The 26,636-nt window shown below is 37.9% G+C and overlaps 1 protein-coding gene across 7 annotated transcripts in view; it reads left to right on the top strand.

Moving 5' to 3' along the window:
• fbln2 (fibulin 2) overlaps positions 1-26,636 on the top strand; it is a 66,254-nt gene that overhangs the window by 29,196 nt on the left and 10,422 nt on the right. For 4 of the 7 annotated variants that reach the window (XM_058791463.1, XM_058791464.1, XM_058791465.1 and 1 more), the window contains 6 exons: positions 2,102-2,308; positions 4,040-4,150; positions 6,196-6,231; positions 8,011-8,112; positions 11,112-11,252; positions 18,763-18,897. In XM_058791463.1, coding sequence (XP_058647446.1) covers positions 2,102-2,308; positions 4,040-4,150; positions 6,196-6,231; positions 8,011-8,112; positions 11,112-11,252; positions 18,763-18,897 — 732 coding nt within the window. The remainder of the gene's footprint in view (positions 1-2,101; positions 2,309-4,039; positions 4,151-6,195; positions 6,232-8,010; positions 8,113-11,111; positions 11,253-18,762; positions 18,898-26,636) is intronic. The other 3 variants (XM_058791467.1, XM_058791469.1, XM_058791470.1) reach the window with 3 other exon arrangements.

Below are 26,636 nucleotides of genomic sequence, written 5' to 3'. Positions count from 1 at the left end.
AATGGTCCGTGTACATTGCGTTCATTCGTTTTTTGATTTAAAATTGAAAACAGAAACATGAGAAAACGGCACCATTTTCATTTTTTCGAAAAACGAGAAAAAAAAACAAGAAATCACCTTGATTTTCCGTTTTTACTTGTGGGCGGAAATGAAACGCCCCTTTCCACTGATTGGTCAAGCAAGGATCATGTCATCACGTCGTCTTCAGTTTTGTGCAACAGAATAAGAGTCCTCCGCTATTAAAGTGTATCTTGCAACTCCTGCATTCATCAAATAACCCGGCAAACAAATGGCTTGACACAGTCCATAGTGGGGTAGCACCTAGACAGGGCTTACTTCTGTGTGGGCATAGATTCTATATGGCAAATATTAGGTGCTTATTGCAGAAATGTACACATTTTATTTAGCTGTCTGTGTGGCAAAGCTGCGTGACATTTACATTACAGTGATGCGCTATCGATTTTAGTGTGAATATAAAGCTTTCTTACCGTTTTGATTATTATTTCAAGTTTTTTTTCATAGAGAAGTATATGATACTGTCATTATCTGACGGCATGTTACACATGTATATGATGCATGCAATTTTTATAGAAAAGGGGATTTTTCTAACTTTATAAAATATGTCTGTCACCTTTAATATTAAATTCCTGAATTTAGTTAATATTTAACAAATATGACATGATGTTACCAATTAAATCAGTACCAACCAAAGCCATCTTTGCACTGTGGCACAGAAGCTGCATCTTAAATTGAATTTAGATGTATTTACACAATTAATGCTGCTGAGACGGCAGTAAATGTATTAAGACAGCAATTGCATTATGGAATGAGATTAATGTTTTAAATAAAAACATTGTGAATAACCTACAGTAATATGAAATGAGTGACAAATATGAAGGTTATATTCGTTCAAAATGCTGATTTGTTCAGGAGCAAAGCAAATGGGTCATTGAACCACTCACTCAAATGATTGATTCAAAGACTCGGATTCATTCAAGAATGAAACACCTGTGTTTTAAGTCAAATAAAACACACTGTTTTGTGTCTAAAATGAAATCAATTTATACTCATTATTAAACTGTACTGTCTAAAATAAAAGTTATGACTGCTGCGTATTCACACTAAAATCAATGGTCTGTGCTTCACTATAATGTAAATGCATTCGCCCCATGTTGTCCAGTGCTTCACGCAGCTTTGCCAAACAGATTTTGATAAATGGACAGCTATATAAATTGTGCAGTGCACCAAAGAAATAGACTAAAAGGGTAATGTGGCTGCAGATCCGAGGTACATATTTCCGCAATAAGCACCTACACTTGCCATAGAGAATCTATGCCTACACAGAAGTAAACCCTGTCCATTTGTTACTTTGTTTGATGAGAGAAACGAAAAGGAGGAGTTGCAATAAACGCCTTAACAGCGGAGGACTCTTATTCTGTTGATGACATGATGGTGGCACCGTTTCATTTTTACCATGACCAATCAGTGGAAAGGGGCGTTTAATTCCCTCCCACACATGGAAATCAAACATTCAAGCTGTTTATCCATTTTCTACCCCTGAATGTAAAAACGAAAAATTAAGGCGAATTCTTGAATTTTGAATTTTTGAAAAAACGAAAAATGAAAATGGTTTTCTCATGTTTCTGTTTTCAGTATTAAATCAAAACAATGACCATATAAATATTTCATTCATTTACTTCCATTTTGTCAGACAAAGTTTAAAGGATTAGTTGTAATTTGCTGAAAATATTCTCATCCTCAGGGCCATCCAAGATGAGTTTGTTTCTTCATCAAAACAAATTTGGAGAAAGTTGGCATCACATCACTTGCTCACCAGTGAATCCTCAGCAGTGAATGGGTGCCATCAAAATGAGAGTTCAAAAAGAACTTAATTAGAGAGTTAATTGTTGGACTGAATGTGTGTCGATTGCTTGTGGATTACTGTGATGTTTTTATCAGCTGCTTGAATTCTCATTCTCACGGCACCCATTCACTGCAGAGGATTCACTGGTAATCAAGTAATGTAAATAATGTAAATAGAGTCACATGCAAGAGATATACAGCCATATCAGCCTTTAAACCTATCTCTCCTCTTCCTCAGTATCAGACAGTCAGTTTCCGAAGCAAGCGTTGTCTGCTGGGGATGTGGATCCTGCAGCTAATTCACTGGAGGATTTGGAGCGTGATGACAGGTGCCAGAGATTCGCAAAGCTCTGCCACCACACCTGCATCAACACTCGTGACTCCTACCTGTGCGCCTGCCACCCTGGATACACACTCCTGCAGGACGGCCGCACCTGTGAGCCAGGTAAGATTAGCTCCTCTGTGAGTTCTGATGACTCAGTATACAACAAAAACCCATGTACGTGTTTCTTACTGTATATAGATACAGTTTTGTATGTGTTGACCATTTTTAAATTAAGCAGGTGTAGTTCAATGAAATATCCAATATTTGGATATCCATAAAAGTTGTTGAGAACCTGCAGGGTTTATGTTATTCATAGATTTTCTCAGCAGAGATCTGCTTCTGTAAACAACATAGCATATGCAAGCCTCATCTTTATGCATTCAAAACACACACTATCAGTCCTGCATTAAATAGGGGAATTAATCTTAATACCTGCTCAGCATCCTGTCTGCACTGGGTGTGTGTGTGTGTGTGTGTTACTTAGATCTGATCTGGATTCAAAATGACCTCAGATAACTCTTTGTGTGCTGTGAGTGCTTTTAGATGCGTGCCTGTACATACAGCTCTCGAGTGAAGATTTTTATGATGAGTCAGTGGATTAGACGTCCTCCTGATATATTATTTTTCAAACCTTTGAACTCTAAGGAACCACATGAATAATATCCATTCATTATATACTGTAACATGCAAGATTTTACATAAAGCTGAAATGAAGTAAAACTGCAATCAAACATTTTCCAAAAATGAAAATATTTACTCACACCTCATGTTATCAGTATAGTATTAAAATCTATTATAGTCCTTCTTAATGTTTAGATTTAGCTTTTATTTTTATAGTTTCATTTTAATTTTAAAGTTTAGTAATTGGGGTATGTGCTTTTGTCATTTGTTGTTTTTTTAATATTTTTATTTAGATTTATTTTTAATTTAAATTGTATTTTTAGCCATTTTAATACTTTAATTTAAAATTATAGTTTTGTTTATTGTATTTAATTTTATTTTAGTTAGTTGCCAAGTCAGCATTTCTAACTTTATTAAAGTTTTTTTTTTAAGTTTTACATTTTCATCTAATATTTATATTTTATTTCAGCTTTATTTAAATTAACAAAAATGAGTTTTAGTAACAATAACAACAATGCATGTTGTTTCAAACGAGATTCATTCTCAAATGAGATTCATTTTAAACACAAAACAAGAATATCCTGCAGTCTTTTCAATATTATAAAATCAAGGAGAACGGGGGCTGTCTTGCTAGAAAATGTTGAAAAAGAATCATAAAAGTATCCTAAAATATCTTTATATTCCAAGCCCATAAGTAAATAATGACAAGAGTTCATTTTTGGGTGAACTATTCCTAGATAGTAGTGATAGGGTGATAGCGCAGTCTACTATTGTTTTGCCCGATTCACTACTGTTTGTAATTATTTGTCTCGTTTCCCTGGTTGTACGGCCAAACCCTAACAACACCAAGGCATGATGGGATTGTCATCATGTGTCAATATTGTTTTAGTGTCTCTGGTGACATGGAAGTGTTGATAGAGATAGTGTTGTGCTGCTCCAATGTGAAACTTGACTCGTGATCTCATGTCAGGAATGAACTAATGATACAACCACAAGGAACTTCTCTCCAGCAACCTTCAGCTGACTTTAGGAATGGTAGGAATTCTGATGACAAGATATATGTTGACAAATGTCACAAATCAAAGCACTTTCCATAATTTCTCATCTGGTCATGATTAAATGTTGGAGAGAAACTTTCCATCATATGCAGTTTCTCTACCAAAAATACCATCTGACAGGATACAGAATGAAAAAGAATGACTCACTGCTATCTCTCACTTTTTTTCACAGAGAACAAGGAGGAAGATAACAGAGTTAGTGAGGAAGACAGGCTGATAACTGTACCTCCAGCAAGACAAGAAACTACTACTCAAACCCTGGTCTTACGTAACCCATGTGCTGGTATGTGGTATACAATTTAGCAGTGCATTATCCACTCTCTTCAGAAAATAACAAAATACTTTTAGGCCCTGTTACGCTAATAAATACTGGTATTTGGCTGATCACTAGTCGACGATGCTAAATACAGTTGTGAATGGGGTTTAAAACACACACACACACACACACACACACACACACTTATATATACAGTCATTGGCCAAAAATATCGGCACCCTTGCAATTCTGTCAATTTTGTTTGGTATTCACGTGCTTATTGTTTTTGTTTGCACTGCAACAACACAAAAAAAACAGAGAAGAAAAGTTGATAAAATTTCACACAGAACTCAAAAATGGACTGGACAAAATTATTGGCACCTTGACAAAATTGTAAGAAATAATTGCTTTTCAAGCATGTGATGCTCCTGTAATTTGTATTTAGACACACCTGTGGAAAAATAACAGGTGTGGGCAATTTAGTAATCACACTTGCAACCAGTTAAAATGGAGAAAAGTTGGATTTGAGGGAAAAAATTGTGGAAAAACATGGACAATCTCAAGGCAACAAATCCATCTCCAGAGATCTTAATGTTCTTGTGTCCACTGTGCGCAATATCATCAAGAGGTTTGCAGCCCATGGCACTGCAGCTAACCTCCCTGGACGTGGACGGAAGAGCAAAATTAATGAAAAATTACAACGAAGGATTGTTCGAATGGTGGATAAAGAACCCCGATTAACTTCCAAACAAATTCAAGCTGATCTGCAGACACAGGGTACAACAGTGTCAGCTCGCACTATCCATCGCCATCTGAATGAAAAGGGACGCTATGGTAGGAGATCCAGGAGGACACCACTGTTGACACAAAGGCATAAAAAAGCAAGACTGGAGTTTGCCAAAACTTATGTGACAAATCCACAATCCCTCTGGGAGAACATACTGTGGACAGATGAGACAAAAGTAGAGTTTTTTGGTAAAGGACATCATGACACTGTTTACAGAAAAAGAAATGAGGCCTTCAAAGAAAAGAACACAGTCCCTCCAGTCAAACATGGTGGAGGTTCAAAGATCTTTTGGGGTTGCTTTGCTGTTTCTGGCACTGGATGCCTTGACTGTGTGAACAGTATCATGAAATCTGATGATTACCAAAGAATTTTGGGGCGCAACGTAGTGGCCAGTTTCAGAAAGCTGCGTCTCCACCAGAGGTCATGGGTCTTCCAGCGGAACAATGACCCGAAACACACTTCAAAAAGCACTCAGAAATGGTTACAAACAAAGCGCTGGAGAGTTCTGAAATGGCCAGCAATGAGTCCAGATCTGAATCCCATAGAACACCTGTGGAGAGATCTCAAAACAGCAGCTGGGAGAAGGCATCCTTCAAATCTGAATGACTTGGAGCAGTTTGCAAAAGAAGAGTGGTCCAAAATTCCAGCAGCGAGGTGTAAGAAACTTATTCATGGTTACAGGAAGCGGTTGATTTTTTTTCCAAAGGGGGTGCTACCAAATATTAAGTTAAGGGTGCCAATAATTTTGTCCAGTGCATTTTTTGGGTTCTGTGTGGAATTGTATCAGATTTCACTTTTCTTTTCTGTTTTTTTGTTTTGTTCCAATGCAAAAAAAATAAACGTGAGTACCAAAACGTTTGCAACCGCAACAATTTTCTGAGAGAAGGGTTGCATTTTCTGACAGAATTGCAAGGGTGCCGCTTCATTCATGATGGAAAAAAATTATGCAAATGTTTTGTGGTTGGCAGAACTCAGAATCCTCTATTTGAAATGAAGTGGTTTTTGATCAGCAGCCAGTCTATTAGTCACGTCTTGGCATAATGGGTTGTTTTGATGTGCGCATAACATTATTCTTTCAATTGTCATGAGACTGACACAAAATTTCAATGATCTGTAAAATTCTGGCACCATGACAGAGAACTAAATTCCAGATCATGAACTGTAGCCTCATAGGTACTGTATGGTTGATCTGATGTTCTGCACTACATATGTTATCTTAATTGAAACATGCTTAACAGAGGAGAAAAAAAAAAAATCTTCACTGACTCCTTTTCTCCTCATTCAGCAGGCCATCCAGAAGATATAGCGCTTTACAAGATAAGTCCGTATGCCACAAGATTTATTGTATATCTGGTTTGGGATTGATGGTAGGCATTTGAGGACTTAAGCATATACTGGAAGTCTGTGTCTGGGCCACTGTCGTGTTTCTGGAGTATCGTTCAGTGCGATGATCTGGACGATTCATTAAGTCATGCTGATTACAGTTTCATTTTTAACTAAATCTGTTAGGGCCATACAGAAGGCACACACTCAGCCTGATATCTGGGCTCTTGCTTCTATAATTAAAACTAAAACCATAAAAATTTTCACTGCTTGAAAAAAAAAAAGAAATGTAAACTGAAAAAAAAGAAAAAAGGGAAAAAAAAGAAAAAGAAAAAAAGAAAGTCGGAATCTGAAAAGTTGCTAAATCTAGCGACACAACAGTGTGCATGTCCATTTCTCCTACTACGGGTTAAGCCACGTATCAAACAGAAAATGTGCGCTGCATTAATCGCGCATTAATAAAATTATTTCCGCTAAAATGAATTTGCGTTAACACGTTATTAACGCGTTAATTTCGACAGCCCTAATACAAAGTATTTCAGCTAGTTGCCAAAGCATAATTGCTCATTTTCTTTTAGTTTAACTTGATATACTAAAACAGCTAAAACTGAAATAAAATATTAGGAACTATATAGAAATATTGAAGAAAAAATAAGAAAAATGAGAGAAACACAACAAAATGACTAAAACTTAAATAACAAAATATAAAATTAAATAAAAAATATAAAAATAAAACTAATTTAAAATACTATTAACTATAATCGTATATCAATTTTATTTTATTTTTTATTACCGTATTGACCCGAATATAAGACGATGTTTTTTTCTTGGAAATACATCTGAAAAAACGCGGTCGTCTTATATTCGGGGTCTAGACTTTGACACGTCAGTAATACACCCACAACAATAGGTGGCGCCAAACACGTATAAAACGAGTGTGCCATGAAATATGTAATGTATGTGTGTTATAAAGATCGCGAGAGAAAAAAGAAAAAGAAAAGCTTACAGCGGCACGAGTCGTGACTGTCATGTTAGCCTGATGGGAACAAACTTCCTCTGTAAGTGATTTTAAAACACAAGACAGTAGGCTACCCAGATTTGAAGACTACAATAAGATTTCACTTCTACTGTTAATAAAATGTTGGTAGGCTACTATGAGATGGATAGCCTAAATGTTATATAATTCAAATGGGCTACCTGTTAGTTTTATGGTATATCAAAAAGTGTATATTTTTCAGTGTCATTGCTGGTACATTTTACCAGTATTTACCATACTTTCAAAACAAAAATTAAAATAGGAAAAATATGCAATTTGAAAATAATTTAAGAAAAAATGTTTTACAGAGAGAGAAAAAAACAAAACAAAAAAAAAACAAGATTTGGTTTTCAAAAAGCCTTTTTCCAAAAGGTAGATCTGGAAAAAGGGGGGTCGTCTTATAATCAGGGTCGTCTTATATTCGGGACAATACGGTATATGTTTTTTTTTTTTTTTTTCATGACAATTAACCACTCTCTCGCACATCCTGGAAAAGTCCGAAAAATGAACTAAATCGCATTGCCACCCATTTCTTTTCAGATTTGAGGTATCAATCATTTATGTAGCACAAATGATGCAACTTTTAATATTTAGGCTTAGAGGGTTGTTGGAAAAAAAACAAATGTATAATGTATAAAGTTTGAACAATAATAATAGTGATCCTTGGCATAGTACATATCATGTAATGTATAAAAAAGAAGTGTGAAAGATGCATTACCTGAATTCTGCTACGGTCTGCAGGTAATGGGCCTTGCTCTCAGCAGTGTTCTGTGGTTAGAGGATTGGCCCAATGTTCCTGTTTCCCAGGATTCTCTCTGATGGCTGACGGACACACTTGTGAAGGTAAAGTGCTCTAAATTGGTCCAAAACTACACATACACAAACTCTTCTCGACGCAGCTGTCAGAAAACACTGCTGTTAAACGGTCATACCACACTAACCAATCCCTTATTGGACTGAATCACTCATGTATAGCAGTTATACCCAAAGGATTATGACATGACCCGAACATCACAGTCTTACCTGAGGATCTGCTTCCTTCAGCTTCACTGATCCACGACCAATTACTCTCCTTCAGCCCTGACTACAATAATAAACAGTGACCTCAGCCCTGGGTTTGACAGCTCCGCTCTCTCACAATACATCTTTCTGTCTGATCTGACACTTTTACCACATGTTTATTTACTGTACTGATAGTGTTGCAGATTATATATTTCAAGGTCTTTCCATTCCATATACTAAACTTGCCATGGAGGGTGCTAATAAAATTGCCATGCACAGCTGTTACTATAAACCGGATCAGAAACACAATATTTTGTTGGTGGAGAATTATTTATTTAATTTACAGTATATAGTACACAGTATATATATATATATATATATATATATATATATATATATATATTATTATTGTAAATTGTTACTGTGTTTTCATTACCAAGAAAGTGGCAAGATGAAAAACACTATTTTCTGTTTCAAACTTTCTCATAGCATCTTTAGGTTATAATAATATTAAAAATTCAAATCCAGATTTAGATTTTCAAAGATTTATTATAAAAACTGCCCCCTCCCCCTTAATGCAATAAATCCATGACACATTTTTTTTTTCTTCAAAATGCAATAAATCCATTGAATTAATATAAAAATTATTTTTCATATTGAAACTGTTGAAGATACACAACAAAGTAAGTTGATCCACATATGACAGCCTCTGAACTTGGTCAATACTAATCTTATATACAGGCACTGGACTAAAAATACATTCAATCAGTCATCGCTCCCAAAACGAATTCAACGGGTCATCTTGTTAATGCTATAAATTAATTACAACAATAAAAGAAAATTTCATCATGAACAAGAACATGATAACAATATCACATTAGACCACAGAAATTCCAAAATGACATTTACCTTACATTCAACTTCCAAAAGTGCATTCATCTTTGCCATGTTACATTCATTTAGTTGACTAGTGCTGTATTAACAAAAACATTAATGGCATTAATAAAAACACTTACACTGACAAGCACAATATCGCGTTCATAATTGAATGTGATTCATCTGCGATTATCTACGGCTCTGTGTATTAAATGCTGCTCCATCTTGAAAGCACGTGATGGAGATTTTCTACTAATCACAGAACCGACTTTACTGACGAGATGCGCATGACAATCACATGTGATTTATCGTCCAGCCCTAATTTTTTTGTTTGTTTGTTGATCACAAAGTACAAAGTAGATTTTCAGAGCGCCTACAATACGTGGAATGGTATGCTGTGATTGGTTGAGCGGATGTATCGTATTCTGCAGAGAAGGGAGACTGGCGTTTGTCGCAGTTTGGAAAGATAGGGAGAAAACATGACAGAATAACACGGCGGATATTGCATTTTGCGGAAACTCAGTTAAAAAAAAAAAAGAGGCGTTTATCACATTTTGGAACCAAACTCTTCATATGGTAGGCCAGTAAAAAAAACTGTTAGTGTAACGTAATTAAATTAATTAAATATAATAAAATACATAATTAAATGCAATTTAGAAACATTCACTAAAATTATCAAAAACGTTGAGTCTTAATCAAAAACATTCTTATTTTCTTTTCCAGTTTATCAAAGAAATGTTTCTTGTTTTAATGATGTTTAGATATTTTTATTATCTAGATTTTTTAAACTATTTTTTACTGTAAAATGAGAAATATAGTGTTTATGATAAACGATTACTTATGGATTAATTACATTTTCAATTACTTTTCTATGACTTTCCCCCCTATGACTTTTATATTGTGCCATTTTAAATTCCAATGAGGATATAAAAATATGGCATGGGTTAATACCGTTAATTGGGCTGTCAGATGTGCCCAATATTAGCTCTATATCATGTAGTCTGGCATAAAATACTGTTTATGTTGCACTGTCTGCTTGGCCTTTACCCAAGATCTCACTGGGATCATATTCTACAAACTGACAAGCAGCAGTCGTAAAGGACAGAAAAAAAATTGCACAGTGTACCAGCTTTTAACTTCTACAGCAAATGTAATTTTCAGCTAATACTGAATTACTTGGACTTTCGACAACAATTAATTCTGTTTATTGGACTAAAATGTGAACTGCCTAAAGGTACAACATGAATGTCAAATTTTACTTTATGTTCACCTTGATTCAGGAGACATTAACTGTAAATCAGGGCAATTTTTGCACGTGAGAACAGTTTAAGGGATGATATAATCGAAATGGCTTCAGCTCAGAGGACAGTTTTCACTGCTGAATTATCTCTGTATTTCAAGAGTTTATTTCTCTCTCCCTCTCTTTCCGTGTCTCTCCGACAAAGCGTTCCCATGTGCTGAATGCGGGTGGGCAGAGACCTTGATTTCATTTTGGCAGTAACAAAATCAAGCTTGACTGGCTTTGCTGGAGCCAAAGACTTAAGTCACACTCTACAGGAAACTGGATGGATTTTTTTTAATGAAATGTTTTAGTGTTAACTTTCATTCAATTTATGATCGACATTTACACTTCCAAATGCACACTCAAAATATGAGACTGCGTATGTACTGTATATCCTCCCCGGAGTTTCTCTAGCATCTGTTTCTCTTCATAAGCCGTATTCACATGGTAAACATTAAGTGTTATAGAATCATAAAGCCAGACATGCATGCGATTTCGCCACAAAGAAAACCAACTTCAAACAATAAAATGGTTGATTAATTGAGAGCAAACCTCACTATTAGAAACAAAACCTGATCTGATCTCACACCTCATAAAATGCTAGTACGACTTTATGATGGTGGAGGTGGCGTGTATGTATTTCGTGTGTGTTCTTTTATGTGTTATGTTATGTGTATCATAGATGTGAATGAATGCACGAGCGGCAGACACAATTGCTCTCGGGACGAGGTGTGTGTGAACCGGGAGAGCTCCTACCAGTGTGTGCGGCTGAATGAGATGTGCGATGAGGGCTTTATTCACAACCAGAATAGAGATTGTGTGGGTAAGAGATTTCAACTGGCACAGTGGGACTGTTTCAGCTCACTGTTGGGGCATGTTTGTCCAGCGCTTGCCCAGATAAGCACTCACTAACACACGAGGAGGAAATACAAAAGCTCATCGGCATGCTCTTACAACTAGCTCACATACATATGGTTGCATTATGGGTATTATGTTTGCTCAGATTTCTCACGAGAAGCTGTGGGGCCCTGCTGAATTTGTGTTGCCTTCCTCCAGACATAACCAAAACAGCAGGCATTAGTGGTTAGCATACACAAATATCTCAATCTATTGCAAAACAGTTTGATTCTTGAGGTGGTTAATGGGCGTCTTGGATCGGCCCCTAAACCAAATAGGGAGCAGCTAGACAGAGAAGTGTGGGTGTAGGCTTTGAAAATTAGTTTTTACATTTTGACAGTTTTTTAATGGTGTTGTTAGGTTCAAAATTACTGATAATAATACTAATGAGCATGCATGTTAAACATAAGCTCTTAAAGGAACAGTGCTCCAAAAATGAAAGTGCTGTCACTATTTAGTCAGTTTACTGATAAATCCTTCCTTCCTTTTATTTGTTTATTATTTATTTATTTATATATTACTATTAGTGTTATAATTTAATATATAATCTATTGATTAATATGTGAATGCATTTTTAATTAATTAATTTATATTTAATATATAATGTAATTTTATTTATATATTACTTCTCAGTACTCCCATAATAAAAATATGCAAATGTGTGTGCATGTCCATAATGTTATTTTAGTATTATTTATATCCTATTATAATATTTATTAACATTAACATCATCAGCTACATTAGTATTTATTATAATTAGCTCTATTTTTTTTTTTTTTCAGTTTTCGTTCCAAATTGTTTATGCTTTTGAAATGTAATTTTACAAGCTTTTGTTTTTCCTTTTAGGTTTTTTAATTACTTCTATTTAGCTTTTATTTTTATTTCAATTTTAGTACTTAGACTTAATCTTATTTATTTCAGTTAATTGCCAAAGCAACATGTTTTTTAATATTTATATTTTACATTTACATGCTTTTATCCAAAGTGAACAAAAGCAATTTGTCAAAGAGGCAATAATATTTGTAATATACAATATTTTTTGTATATTTATATATAAATATATTTTGTATATAATATATTGTATATTTTTTTGTATTTATTTATTTATTTAAATTAACAAAAACATTTTTAATAGTTTTAGTTAAAATAACAACACTGACTCATAAATAAAGACAGGAAATTAAACAAAAGGTGAATCCAAGCTTGCAGTAATCTTGGGCGGTCATCATCACCCTCTCATCTTAACCCCTATCAATCATGCCAGCACCACTGATGTAGAAATAATGTTGACAGACCACAATCCTGATAGCTTGCACTGCAGTCACATCCCTTTGCAATAGCACTAACCTACTCTCCTTTGCCTCCAGTCTACAGAAATGCATTATTCATCCCATACATATCCTCTAATGCATTTCAGAGCACCGCATTTTGAGGGCAATTCACCATATTGTTATGATAAAGCAAATTTTTTGAATAAGTGCCACTGCTCGTGTATGTTGATGAGGCAGCTTGTTGACACTTCTGTGCTGGATCTGCAACAGAGTGCAAGAGGGTGTCAGAGATGCTTTCTGTGTGACTTTTGGGGCTAAATATCGTGCACATGAAATCAGGAACCTTTAAAAACGACTCACAGAGATCTCACAGTCCTGTCACTTGCCTGGCAACTAAAGTGTGGACCTTTAAAGTGATTGTCAACTCAAAAATGAAAATTCTGTCATCATTTACTTACATTCATGTCATTCCAAAACTGTTTAACCTTTTTTCCTGTATAACATAAAATAGATAAAAAAAGAAAAACAACAGAGACATTTCTCAAAATATCATCTTCATGTTCCACAGGAACAAAAATCATACACGTTTGGAATGAAATAAGGGTAAATGATGAGATAATTTTTAATTTACTGAACTATGAACTATGTCCTCTTGTCATGTAAACTGTAATAAATGGTTGTAATTTTACTGAAAAGATAAAATAAAATGCTACAGTAAAAACCTGTTAACTCCAAAAACTGTAAAAACACTATATGATGAAAACTTAAATGGTTTAACACTGCATTGTAATGTTACTGTAAATCAAAAAAATGAAATGTATAAATTACTACATAATTTACTGTTTAGACATGTAATAATGAACAAGAACATACATTTACAGAATATTATTTATTTGTAAAAATATGTGCAACCCAGTAATCTACAGTGAAAACAGTAAATATTATAAACGCAACACTTGTTTTTGCCCCCATTTTTCATGAGATGAACTCAAAGATCTAAGACTTTTTCTATGTACACAAAAGGCCTATTTCTCTCAAATATTTTTCGCAAATCTGTCTAAATCTGTGTTAGTGAGCACTTCTCCTTTGCCGAGATAATCCATCCACCTCACAGGTGTGGCATATCAAGATGCTGATTAGACAGCATGATTATTGCACAGGTGTGCCTTAGGCTGGCCACAATAAAAGGCCACTCTAAAATGTGCAGTTTTACTGTATTGGGGGGGTCCGAAAACCAGTCAGTATCTGGTGTGACCACCATTTGCCTCACGCAATGCAACACATCTCCTCCTCATTGAATTGATCAGGTTGTTGATTGTGGCCTGTGGAATGTTGGTCCACTCCTCTTCAATGGCTGTGCGAAGTTGCTGGATATTGGCAGGAACTGGAACACGCTGTCGTATACGCCGATCCAGAGCATCCCAAACATGCTCAATGGGTGACATGTCCGGTGAGTATGCTGGCCATGCAAGAACTGGGATGTTTTCAGCTTCCAGGAATTGTGTACAGATCCTTGCAACATGGGGCCGTGCATTATCATGCAGCAACATGAGGTAATGGTCGTGGATGAATGGCACAACAATGGGCCTCAGGATTTCGTCACGGTATCTCTGTGCATTCAAAATGCCATCAATAAAATGTACCTGTGTTCGTTGTCCATAACATACGCCTGCCCATACCATAACCCCACTGCCACCATGGGCCACTCGATCCACAACGTTGACATCAGCAAACCGCTCACCCACACGACACCATACACGCTGTCTGCCATCTGCCCTGTACAGTGAAAACCGGGATTCATCCGTGAAGAGAACACCTCTCCAAAGTGCCAGACGCCATCGATTGTGAGCATTTACGACGACGAACTGCAGTCAGGTCGAGACCCCAATGAGGACGACGAACATGCAGATGAGCTTCCCTGAGATGGTTTCTGGTCTCAGACGATCTTGGAGGTGAAGATGCTGGATGTGGAGGTCCTGGGCTGGTGTGGTTACACGTGGTCTGCGGTTGTGGGGCGGTTGGATGTACTGCCAAATTCTCTGAAACGCCTTTGGAGATGGCTTATGGTAGAGAAATGAACATTTAATTCACGGGCAACAGCTCTGGTGGACATTCCTGCAGTCAGCATGCCAATTGCACGCTCCCTCAAAACTTGCGACATCTGTGGCATTGTGCTGTGTGATAAAACTGCACATTTTAGAGTGGCCTTTTATTGTGGCCAGCCTAAGGCACACCTGTGCAATAATCATGCTGTCTAATCAGCATCTTGATATGCCACACCTGTGTAGTGGATGGATTATCTCGGCAAAGGAGAATTGCTCACTAACACAGATTTAGACAGATTTGTGAACAATATTTGAGAGAAATAGGCCTTTTGTGTAGATTAGAAAAAGTCTTAGATCTTTGAGTTCAGCTCATGAAAAATTGGGGCAAAAACAAAAGTGTTGCGTTTATAATTTTGTTCAGTGTACATCCCAGAAATTATGTAAATATATTTGTTCAAAAACACATTTTTATCATTTTATTTTTATTTCTGGCAATGCAGCTGCTATTTACTGGAAAATTGAACTGTCACTAATTAAAAATGCCCAGAATGAGAGGAAATAAATGCAAAATTAAGCAGAGGACTTAAAGTAGTCCCAGTTGGCCTTGGAAACCTGTTTGAAAATTGAGTTTGTCTTTGAGTTTGGGATATTCAGCTTTTTTTGAGAATCATCTTTTCTTTTTTCACCTTCTCCTTATTTCTCTCAAAACAGCTCAGCAGACTTTTACATATTCACATATTTAACACATATTCAAGGCTATGTATTGTGATCTTTCAAGTTGTTTTAGACTGCAATATTAAATATTTTGAAATTACTTCAGCCTGGACCACTTGTAATATTTGCATATTTAGCAATTGGTTTTGTCTTCCTATACAGTACATGCATTCATACATACACACACACACACACACACACATATACAGTATATATATATATATTGTGACGGGAGGAGCCAACGACAGACACAGTGGGTGTGGCGTCAGGCCTCGGAGAGGCTTTTATTAACAAAATTGATAAAATAAAGTGTCCAGGGAAGAAGTGTCCAACAAAACGGGGGATCTGGTGTCCTCGTTGTGCTGCGGGGCTTGTGCAGGAGGGCAGTGTTCCAGGAGGAAGGGTCCAGGAAGGGGCGGAGTCCGGCGGCCGCCGCGCTCCCACTCGGGTCCGGGCGCGGCGGCTTCATCACAGCGGCTCTTACGTCGTCCACGGCCTTTGGCAGGACTTATGCGGCCCGGCGGCCGTGTCTGGTGTGGCTTTCGTCCGGACCGCGGGTTCGGCAGCTCACGTCTCGGTGGCACGATGTCCCTCGCACCCTTCCTGGACCCACGAGGACACCAGCGTGCATGCACGGGGAAGAGACCGGTCTCTCGAGGAGGCGCTGGGCATTTAACAGCGGCGGTGATGAGGCTTCATTCAGTCCAGCTGTGCCTCATCACGCCGCCAGCCGCGTTGATCCCACGCCTCCTCTCATCCACCCACTCCAGTCGGGAGCCTGGTGAAGGGCGGCGAATAAGGGACGGGTGGTGATGATGATGAGGGGGAGGGCCACCGATCCGTCACATTTTATATATATATATATATATATATACATACAGTATCTCACAGAAGTGAATACACCCCTCACATTTTTGTAAATAGTTTATTATATCTGCTTCAGTATGTCACAGTACATGTTGGCATTCATGGTTCCCTCAATGAACTGTAGCTCCCCAGTGCCAGCAGCACTCATGCAGCCTCAGACCATGTCACTCCCACCACCATGCTTGACTGTAGGCAAGACACACTTGTCTTTGTACTCCTCACCTGGTTGCCGCCACACACACTTGACACCATCTGAACAAAATAAGTTTATCTTGGTCTCATCAGACCACTGGACATGGTTCCAGTAATCCATGTCCTTAGTCTGCTTGTCTTCAGCAAACTGTTTGCGGGCTTTCTTGTGCATCATCTTTAGAAGAAGCTTCCTTCTGGGACAACAGCCATGCAGATCAATTTGATGCAGTGTGCGCCATATGGTCTGAGCACTGACAGGCTGACCCCCCACCCCTTCAACCTCTGCAGCAATGCTGGCAGCACTCATACGTCTATTTCCCAAACACAACCTCTGGATATGATGCTCAACTTTTTTTCGACCATGGCGAGGCCTGTTCTGAGTGGAACCTGTCCTGTTAAACCGCTGTATGGTTTTGTCCACCGTGCTGCAGCTCAGTTTCAGGGTCTTGGCAATCTTCTTATAGCCTACGCCATTTTTATGTAGAGCAACAATTCTTTTTTTCAGATCCTCTGAGAGTTCTTTGCCATGAGGTGCCATGTTGAACTTCCAGTGACCAGTATGAGAGAGTGAGAACGATAACACCAGATTTAACACACTTGCTCCCGATTCACACCTGAGACCTTGTAACACTAACGAGTCACATGACACCAGGGAAAGAAAATGGCTAAAGCTGGCTGCACACTAAAGGATTTTAAAGCCGATTTTAAGCCCGATTTGCACCCCTGAACGATCAGGATGTGGCCCGATTCGCGGCTTGTCGCAAGCGATTTTTTTGTCCAAAAATCCTCTATTGTGTGGTGTCATTACTATTATTTATCCATTCCCAATCGAGATGGAGCGTCGCCAAACTGAAATCTCTTGATCGGGCTGCCTCTGATGTGATACTCGCGATAGCCAATGAGAGCGAGCAAGCGTCACCTACCGGATGTTGTGTGCTTCTATAGCTGAAACTTGGCAGCCACAAACATGCCATGAAAGCAGAGAATATCACTCATATTCTTTTCTATACTTTGTTTTTCACTGTGAAACAGAATGCGCCAGGAGAGTCAGCTGACAACGTTGATTGCCCTCTATTTGTTTTTCTTCTCTAGTCACGTTTGATCTCGCGAGTGTCAGTGAGATCTCGTGTCACTGTGAAATCGTTCCTACAATCTTCAAATTTGTGGTCTCGTGGTCTGGTTGAATTGTCTGGTGTGTGCGTTAAGAGGATTATAAGACTAAAAATCGGTTGAACCGTCTTCATGTCTGTGGTCTCCCATGGCTTTAAAATTGTTTAAGATTTTAAAATCTTCTAGTGTGCAGCTAGCTTAATTGGGCCCAATTTGGACATTTTCACTTAGGGGTGTATTCACTTTTGTGGCCAGCAGTTTAGACATTAATGGCTGTGTGTTGAGTTATTTTGAGAGGACAGCAAACACTGTTATACAAGCTGTACACTCACTACTTTACATTGTAGCAAAGTGTCATTTCTTCAGTGTTGTCACATGAAAAGATATAATAAAATATTTACAAAAATGTGAGGGTGTACTCACTTCTGTGAAATATTGTGTATATATATATATATATATATATATATATATATATATATATATTATAGCTGCCTTTAAATTTCACAATGACTATTATTGTGTGGTTCACAATTTGTGGTCAGTGTTATTATAACAATGAAGAGGCTCTGATTTACTGTACCCAAAACACTAGTTTTTGTTTCGTCCTGGAAATGTAAGTCTAAAAATGGATGTCCAAAAAACGTTCAAAATTCAAATTCAGTGCTCTCTCTATGGTGTTACCAGTTGTTGTGTGGAACAGATAAGGTAGCATGTGCTCTTTTTTCACTTCTGTCCTAATGTGGCCAGGAGAAAGCACAAACATTTCCAGCCAGTCCCCTGAAATTATTTACTCTGGCAATAACATGACAGATTGAATCCTTTTCTTGGCCCACAAATCAGCCATTGTCTAAGCTTCAAGTAATTATTTTCTCCTCTCTCTGGGCCGTGCTCGCTTTCCAATCTTGTTTAGACTTTTTTTCAACTTAGTCCAGAGTTATTTCCTTTTATAAATCTGGCCAACCGAAAATCTTGACAGTTCGCCACAGAGCCAAAACTACAGAATGTGAAGCAAAATGCCTTATGTGTGCCACAACTAATGGAAACACACAACGGGCTCTGCCGGTCTCTGTTTTTTTTCTCACATTGCTGTCTCACCTGCTTGCTTCTCCATCAGCTTCAGCTTCTTCATTCCAGGTTTTTGTGGATGTACTGTAACTCTCCATTTGTGTCCCTGGCTCTGTGTGAGGATGTTATACTTTGGAGCTCAGGAAAATAACACTGTGCTCTTGCTTTGCAGATGTGAACGAGTGTGTGACGAACACGCACACCTGCCAGGCCGACGAGCGCTGCGTGAACACGGTAGGAGGGTTTGTGTGCGAGAGGCAGATCTCATGTTCGAGCGGTTACCAGCTGAGGAATGGAGTGTGTGAAGGTGGGTACAATATCAACAAATTCTCACATGTACACACACACATAACACACATGCAACATCATTTTGTTTTCCTAATTTTAATTCATGACTCTTAGTATTTTAAGGAATAGATAAGGAGAAAAAGTAAAAAAACCTTAATAAAACCTTTTAACCTTTTTAGTGACCGCAGCACTCTGTTACCAAATGATGGACAGATACAATAAATCTGAAATAAATGTAAAATAATTTGTGCAAAATATTAACATGGTTTAGAGAAAGCCATAAATGTAATTCAACAATTTGTATTCAGTTAAAAAAATGTAACTGTATATGTAGTAAAAAACGCTAAAACAGTTTTTAATCTAATGTGTATCTTACCTACACGGGGCATGCTCCTAATGAGACGACGGATGGTGTCCTGGGGTATTTCCTCCCAGATCTGGATCAGGGCATCACTGAGCTCCTGGACAGTCTTAGGTGCAACCTGTGGCATCGGATGGACTGAAACATAATGTCCTAGAGGTGTTCTATTGGATTTAGTTTAGTCCAAGCTTCAATGGTATCAATTCCTTCATCCTTCAGGAACTGCCTGCATACTCTCGCCACATGAGGCCGGGCATTGTCGTGCACCAGGAGGAACCCAGGGACCCACTGCACTAGCGTAGGATCTGGCAATGGGTCCAAGGATTTCATCCCGATACCTAATGGCAGTCAGGGTGCCATTGTCTAGCCTGTAGAGGTCTGCGTCCCTTCATGGATATGCCTCCCCAGACTATCACTGACCCACCTCCAAACCGGTGTTACAGGCAGCATAACGGCTTCTCCAGACCCTTTCACGTCAGTCATGTGCTCAGGTGAACCTGCACTCATCTGTGAAACGCACAGGGCGCCAGTGACGGACCTGCCAATTCTGGTGTTCAGTGGCAAATGCCAGTCCAGCTTCATGGTGCCGGGCAGTGAGTCAGGGCCCACTAGAGGACGTTGGGCCCTCAGTCCACCCTTATGAAGTCTGATTCTGATTGTTTGTCAGAGACATTCACACCAGTGGCCTGCTGGAGGTCATTTTGTAGGGCTCTGGCAGTGCTCATCCTGTTCCTCCTTGCACAAAGGAGCAGATACAGATCCTGCTAATGGGTTAAGGACCTTCTACGGCCTGTCCAGCTCTCCTAGAGTAACTGCCTGTCACCTGGAATCTCCTCCATGGTCTTGAGACTGTGCTGGGAGACACAGCAAACCTTCTGGCAATGGCACGTATTGATGTTCCATCCTGGAAGAGTTGGACTGCCTGTGCAACCTCTGTAGGGTCCATGTATTGCCTCATGCTGCCAGTAGTGACACTGACCCTAGCCAAATGGAAAACTAGTGAAAAACAGTCAGAAAAGATGAGTAGGGAAAAAAATGTCAGTGGCCTCCACCTGTAAAACCATTCCTGTTTTGGAGGTCATCTCATTGTTCCCCATCTAGTGCACCTGTTGTTAATTTCATTAAGACCAAAGCGGTTGAAACTGATTAACAACCCCCTTTGCTACTTAAATGACCAGATCAATATCCCAGGAGTTTAATTGAGTTTATGCTATACTCTGATTAAAAAGTGTTCCTTTAATTTTTTGAGCAGTGTATCTTCAGAAATATATGTTATATGTGCAAAATATTGTGACTTTGGGGTGGGAGAGGTTGCGTTAGACTTTAGTATTATCCTCATTTTGACGGACAGGGTCGTAAAAATTCAGTCATAATCTATTATTACCTGTCATTTTAATTTTCGTATTTTAATTATAATAACCCATTTAATTGCTTTTATTTTTGTTAAATGAGGAGCATATTGGCTTATGCATTTATTTATTTATTTATGAAGAGAACAGATGAACAGAGACTGCGTCAGTGACAGCGGAGGACACTTAAAACAACAAAATATTCTAGTGCTGGATAAAAAATAAAATAAAACCGATTTCTCTGTTTTAATAGATTTTTATTTTTATGAACCAATATTGTTTCTTAACTCCCAATCGATGCTGTTTTCATTTGATGAATGCACAGTAACGTTAGACAATCGGCTAAGCTTTGTGCGTTGTTACTTTTGATATGAAATGCAGTCTCAGGTTTCAAATTCTGTCCATTTTATTAGGAAATTCAAGCAATAAATACCGTTTTGGCTTTAATATGACATGATAGATCGCTGTAGACACCTCAGATCAAACGATTCGCTTTACTATACTCGCCTGTGAGGAATCAAAGACATAGCAAAAGACCTTTATTTTTTATTCTGGAGACGATCGCGCGCTCTGCTGCCTCACTGGAGCGCACTCGCCACCAACTGGACAGGGCTGGGAATTACAGTTATAAATTACAATAGATCACCCTCAGTGTGTGAAATCTGCCAAAGTGACGGACGGCCTTCAGATTTTTCCGTCACTGCTAAAAAAATTCCGTCAATGACGGAGAATTTTCGGTTAATGCGACCTCTGGGTGGGAGTGTCAGTTTGTGTCACCAATGACAAACAGAGAAGTGGTCAGGAAAGCTGTCTGAAAACAGACATTATTTGTATGTTCAGTTAGTGGTGTAAAAATGACACACTTAAGCTTTAATTTGTCTAAAAGTCCACAGAGCTTTATTAATTAAAATATGCTGAGTTACATCTATGTGAACTTTGCTTTTACATGAGATCAAATCAGCAGAAACATGGCAGCGGTCCAACTCTCCCTCAGCTATCGGAGCTATCCGGTGATGCATATGGACAAAATCAATAACAAATGGTCTTCCATCTTTGTCAGGGTCCTCTAGCCCACACTACCTCAGCGCTCTCAGACCAGTGTCTTCATCATCTAAACACACCACCGTTACCTCTGTAGAGAAGAACCAGAAACCATGCGTCAATCTGTGCAGTAAAATGCGAATTTTGCAGGCCTTCGCAATTCGAAAGAGGCCACAGCTGACTGCCTCAGGCTCTCGCTCGCGAACATCTAAAGCATCCCGCACTCTGTTTTTACACAAAGCAGATGCCTAGACACAGCTAACCATTGCCTTTGAACAGGGAAAACTTTGCAAGAGTCTCTGATTCTTGTCAGGACTTGGCCTGGTGCATGTTAATAAGTGTGGAGGGATTATAATAATAATAAGTGACAGAATGGGAATAGTGGATTTTAACTAATTGCAGACTTTGGAGTGTTGAAAATTAATGCTCTGTTGCTATAGTGCAGATGTAGGTTTTGAAAAGGCCACCCTAAACCTGAGATTAAGGGCCCACTAATAGCCATAAGTGGGTTTCATGTTGCTTAGGTAATGGTGCTAAGAAATCATATTTTACCTGAGTTCTGAATATTAAGTATAATGCAAGGAAAAATGGTGTGCCGTACAATATCAAGAAACATATTTTTGTAGACTTGTCCTTGGGCTGTATGCTAAAGCATCATACAACATGAGCAGTGCAGTCTGATAAACAAACAATGAGCTGGTTCAATGCAGTCTGATTCATGAACAAATGACTCATTTGAATCACATGTTTTTAGTGAATCAGAAACATTGTTCAGAAATCAGAAAATGGTTGTCTGCTCTTATCACTCTTATGTGCTTGCTCTGTTTTGTAAATCAAAAATATACAGTGTGACCAGTACAGTCGATTCATGAACAAAAGACACAATATAATAAGCCAATTTTTTAAAGTAAATCAAGAACATACAGCATGATCAGTGCATGAACAAATGACTCATTATGAGCTGATTCTTTTTTGTGAATCAAAAAATTTCCATAACCATGGTAATCTCCCGAACGAATCATTCTTATGAGCTGGTTCTTTTTAGTGAATCAAAAACATACAGCATGACCAGTGCAATTTGATTTATGAACAATTGACTCATTATGAGCTGACTCTTTTTTTGTGAATTAAAACATCAGCACGACCATGCTCTGATTCCCGAACAAATTACTCTTATGAGCTGGTTCTTTTTAGTGAATCAAAAACATACAGCGTGACTAGTGCAGTCCAATTCACAAACAAATGAATCATTATAAGCCGGTTCTATTTAGTGAATCAAAAACACACAGCATGACCATATGGCAAGCCATTTTAACATTTAATCTATAAGAAACTAGTATACGTACTACCGGCACATCCGGGAACTTAACTGTCAATTTCGTCACCGCCCCTTTTTAGGGGAAAATAAACTAGACCTCCCATAGACTTCAATACAAAATAGCGGCACAAAGCAACGTCCGTACACAGCCGGCAGGCGTGAATAACTTAAGAAATCACTAAGATTAAACATGTCAAGTAATTATATGTCCACCCCAGAGGTTGCGTTAGACTTTAATATTATCTGTCATTTTGAAGGACAGGGTCGTAAAAATTCCGTCATAATCTATTTATTACCCGTCATTTTAATTTTCGTTTTAATTATAATAACCCATGTAATTGCTTTTATTTTTGTTCAAGTTTTCATTTTTAATAATGAACCTAAAGGAGGAGCATATTGGCTTATGCATTTATTTATTTATGAAGAGAACAGATGAACAGAGACTGCGTCAGTGACAGCGGAGGACACTTAAAACAACAAAATATGCTAGTGCTGGATAAAAAAATAAATAAAACCGATTTCTCTGTTTTAATAGATTCTTATTTTTATGAACCAATATCGTTTCTTAATTCCCAATCGATGCTGTTTTCATTTGATGAATGCACAGTAACGTTAGACAATCAGCTAAACTTTGTGCGTTGTTACTTTTGATATGAAATGCAGTCTCAGGTTTCAAATTCTGTCCATTTTATTAGGAAACTCAACCAATAAATACCGTTTTGGCTTTAATGTGACATGATAGATCGCTGTAGACACCTCAGATCAAGCGATTCGCTTTACTATACTCGCCTGTGAGTAATCAAAGACATAGCAAAAGACCTTTATTTTTATTCTGGAGACGATCGAGCGCTCTGCTGCCTCACTGGAGCGCACTAGCCACCAACTGGACAGGGCTGGGAATTACAGTTATAAATTACAATAGATCACCCTCAGTGTGTGAAATCTGCCAAAGTGACGGACGGCCTTCAGATTTTTCCGTCACTGCTAAAAAAATTCCGTCAATGACGGAGAATTTTCAGTTAACGCGACCTCTGGTCCACCCTGCCTGCCATAGAGCGTGAAAGATACATCCACAAACTTAATTTGGTCAATTTAAAAACTCATTCTCCCAGCGTCAAATTGGTGTAACAACCCCACCCAGTGGCCAGAGGTGTTTTACCAGACATTTACTTGTACCTAATCGAATCACCAGGTAAGCCAGTGAATGATTTTACTTCGTATTTGAAAGTAAACATCTTTAAATGTATATATTATGTCCTTATATTTAGAGCACTGAGTGTACTTTTCTGTCCAGCCATACAACTAGCCTGGCTTAGCTTTCGATAGCATCATCTGTAATTCATGATTTTTCCATAACAGCAAGATATGGAGGATGATGGCAGGTAGCCTGGGCTAAATTTAGGTTTTTACAAACATTATTGGTGCACCCAACCACACAACAACTCTTTGGCATGTTGTAAGGTTAGTCCACTTCCTCGATCCTATACTGTATGGCAATTTGTTTTCCCCTAAAAGTGGGCGTGAATCTGTTCAGAGACATTCTATGACGTTGCGCCGGTTGTGAGTATAAGGGATTTCCTGGAAGAGAGTTTCTGCTAGAGCCCTGCACGGGCCTAAAATTTAGGCCCTAGCCTGGCCCTGGCCCGAGACGCTCAGGCCCTGGCCCGGCCAGTGTCCGACAGCTCATCAGAATTCTCGGCCCGAGTCCAACCCGAGCCCGTCTTTTTTCCCCCTTCTCCCAATACAGCTTATCTACTACTGTTTCAGCTATTAAAATAGTTCAGTTTTGTATGAAATGGCAAAGTGATTGTATTTCGTTTTGTTATTTTATTAAGTTAATTTAGAAAAACGTTTGGAGCATTTTTTTATTCGTTAAATGTAATGTTGTTTTTTAAAGTAATGACCAAGCGGCCAGCGGCAGACAGAGAGTTGATCATAGCCTATCCTATGTTTGATCAATTTAGCTTTCTCAAATCATCACGACTTCTCTAAAATTAAATTTATAATTATAAAACAGCTCCACAATGTTAGTTTAAACGCTTGACCTAGATAAATGTGCACTGATGCATATCCAGTAGTTTGTGCGGAGAGTGGAAGCTGAAGCACGCTTTACAGGACGCGACAGAACGATCACTTGCATTGGAAACATTTCAAAATACGCTGTCATTTTTGCTCATAAAGGTAAGAGTAATAGGCTACATTGTTCGGAACTGTAAAGGGTCTACTTTTATTTGTGTGCACTCACAATATCAACAAAACCGAAAAACCGAAACACAGCATATAACCTACTTGCCACACTGACTTGATAAATATAGTATCTATAGAAAGCTTTGAATTACTACTTTAAAACGAAATAATTCGAATCGAAAACAAAAACACTTTCATTATAAAATCCCTGAAGATGCATTTCTCTCTAAAGGCGCATCCAGTGAGGAGATAGCAAGTCAGGATCATCATCAAATGCATGGCTGATCAAAAAATGCAGCTTTTCCTGAAGCATTGGGAACTTTTTGTAACTCCACGCTCCAACTTCTCCCTGATACTCTGCATGGTCAGCTATCACCTGTATGCTAATGCGTGCATGCGTTGCGTATTGCTTAGGCGATGTATAATATTTATAATATAATCAGTATTTAATACAGTAGCCATGTGTGCTCTGCCCGTATATGGGCACAATAAAAGGAGAGAAGCTAAATGAGCCCGAGCCCGACCCGAGCCCGATCTATAAAAAAAAAAAAATGGCCCGAGCCCGGCCCGAATGGACTCAGTGTGTCGGGCTCCATCGGGACCCGACGGGCTTGCAGACCTCTAGTTTCTGCGTGAGGGAGCCCTCTGGTGAAGAGTATGAATGAAAAGAAATTACTCGTTATTGCTCACAAAATAACGAGTAAAAATAGCAAAAATAATTAAGAACTTTGAGTTCTTCTTCAGTGTAGAGAAGTGTAATATTTTTCTTTTCTTGGAACTATATTTATTGTTATATTTATTCTTAAATACTCAGTTTTGTATATTATAGTGTAATAGTGTTATTACAAAAGTAATATTCCTTATTTTGTTTAATGCTTTTAATTAGAAATAATAACCATAATCATTATTAGTTTTATTGATATACTGTATATATATATATATATATATATATATATATATATATATATATATATATATATACTGTATATATATAAACAATTTTTGACCAAATCCTGCAGCCCTACAAGTAGGCTACAGCATACCTGTTTTTTTTTTTTTTTTTAATTCTTTTTATTATTATTAATAATTTTGGCCTTTTTTTCCAAATAAAGAAAATGTTTGTCTGAAAACCATAAGGTTCGGATTTTGTGTGCCCTGTACAGAACATTAATGTAAAAACATTCAATGTCTGTAGCACCAGTGCTACATGCAAAAAAGTTAACGTACAGCCCTGATATGATATTTATTGTTTTTACTGGAGGAAAAAGAGGAAAATAACATATAATAAAATTGGTGTCTTATCTCCATCCTGCCACTAGAGGTCACTCGATGACCAACAAACAGGCTAGGCTACTACGTTTACAAACTTACAGTGCTTACAAAACTGACAAAATAGGTTTTCTATGTGCTTGTGTACAAATGATTGTTTATTTTCTATGTGGTTTCCTCAAAAAAAATCATCCATCTCCTTGTTTCTGGTTCTTGTCTAATCTCTCTCCTAT

Source organism: Onychostoma macrolepis, chromosome 11 (assembly GCF_012432095.1).
Source record: "Onychostoma macrolepis isolate SWU-2019 chromosome 11, ASM1243209v1, whole genome shotgun sequence".
Lineage (NCBI taxonomy): Eukaryota > Metazoa > Chordata > Actinopteri > Cypriniformes > Cyprinidae > Onychostoma > Onychostoma macrolepis.
This window is presented reverse-complemented; position numbering and strand designations above follow the sequence as displayed.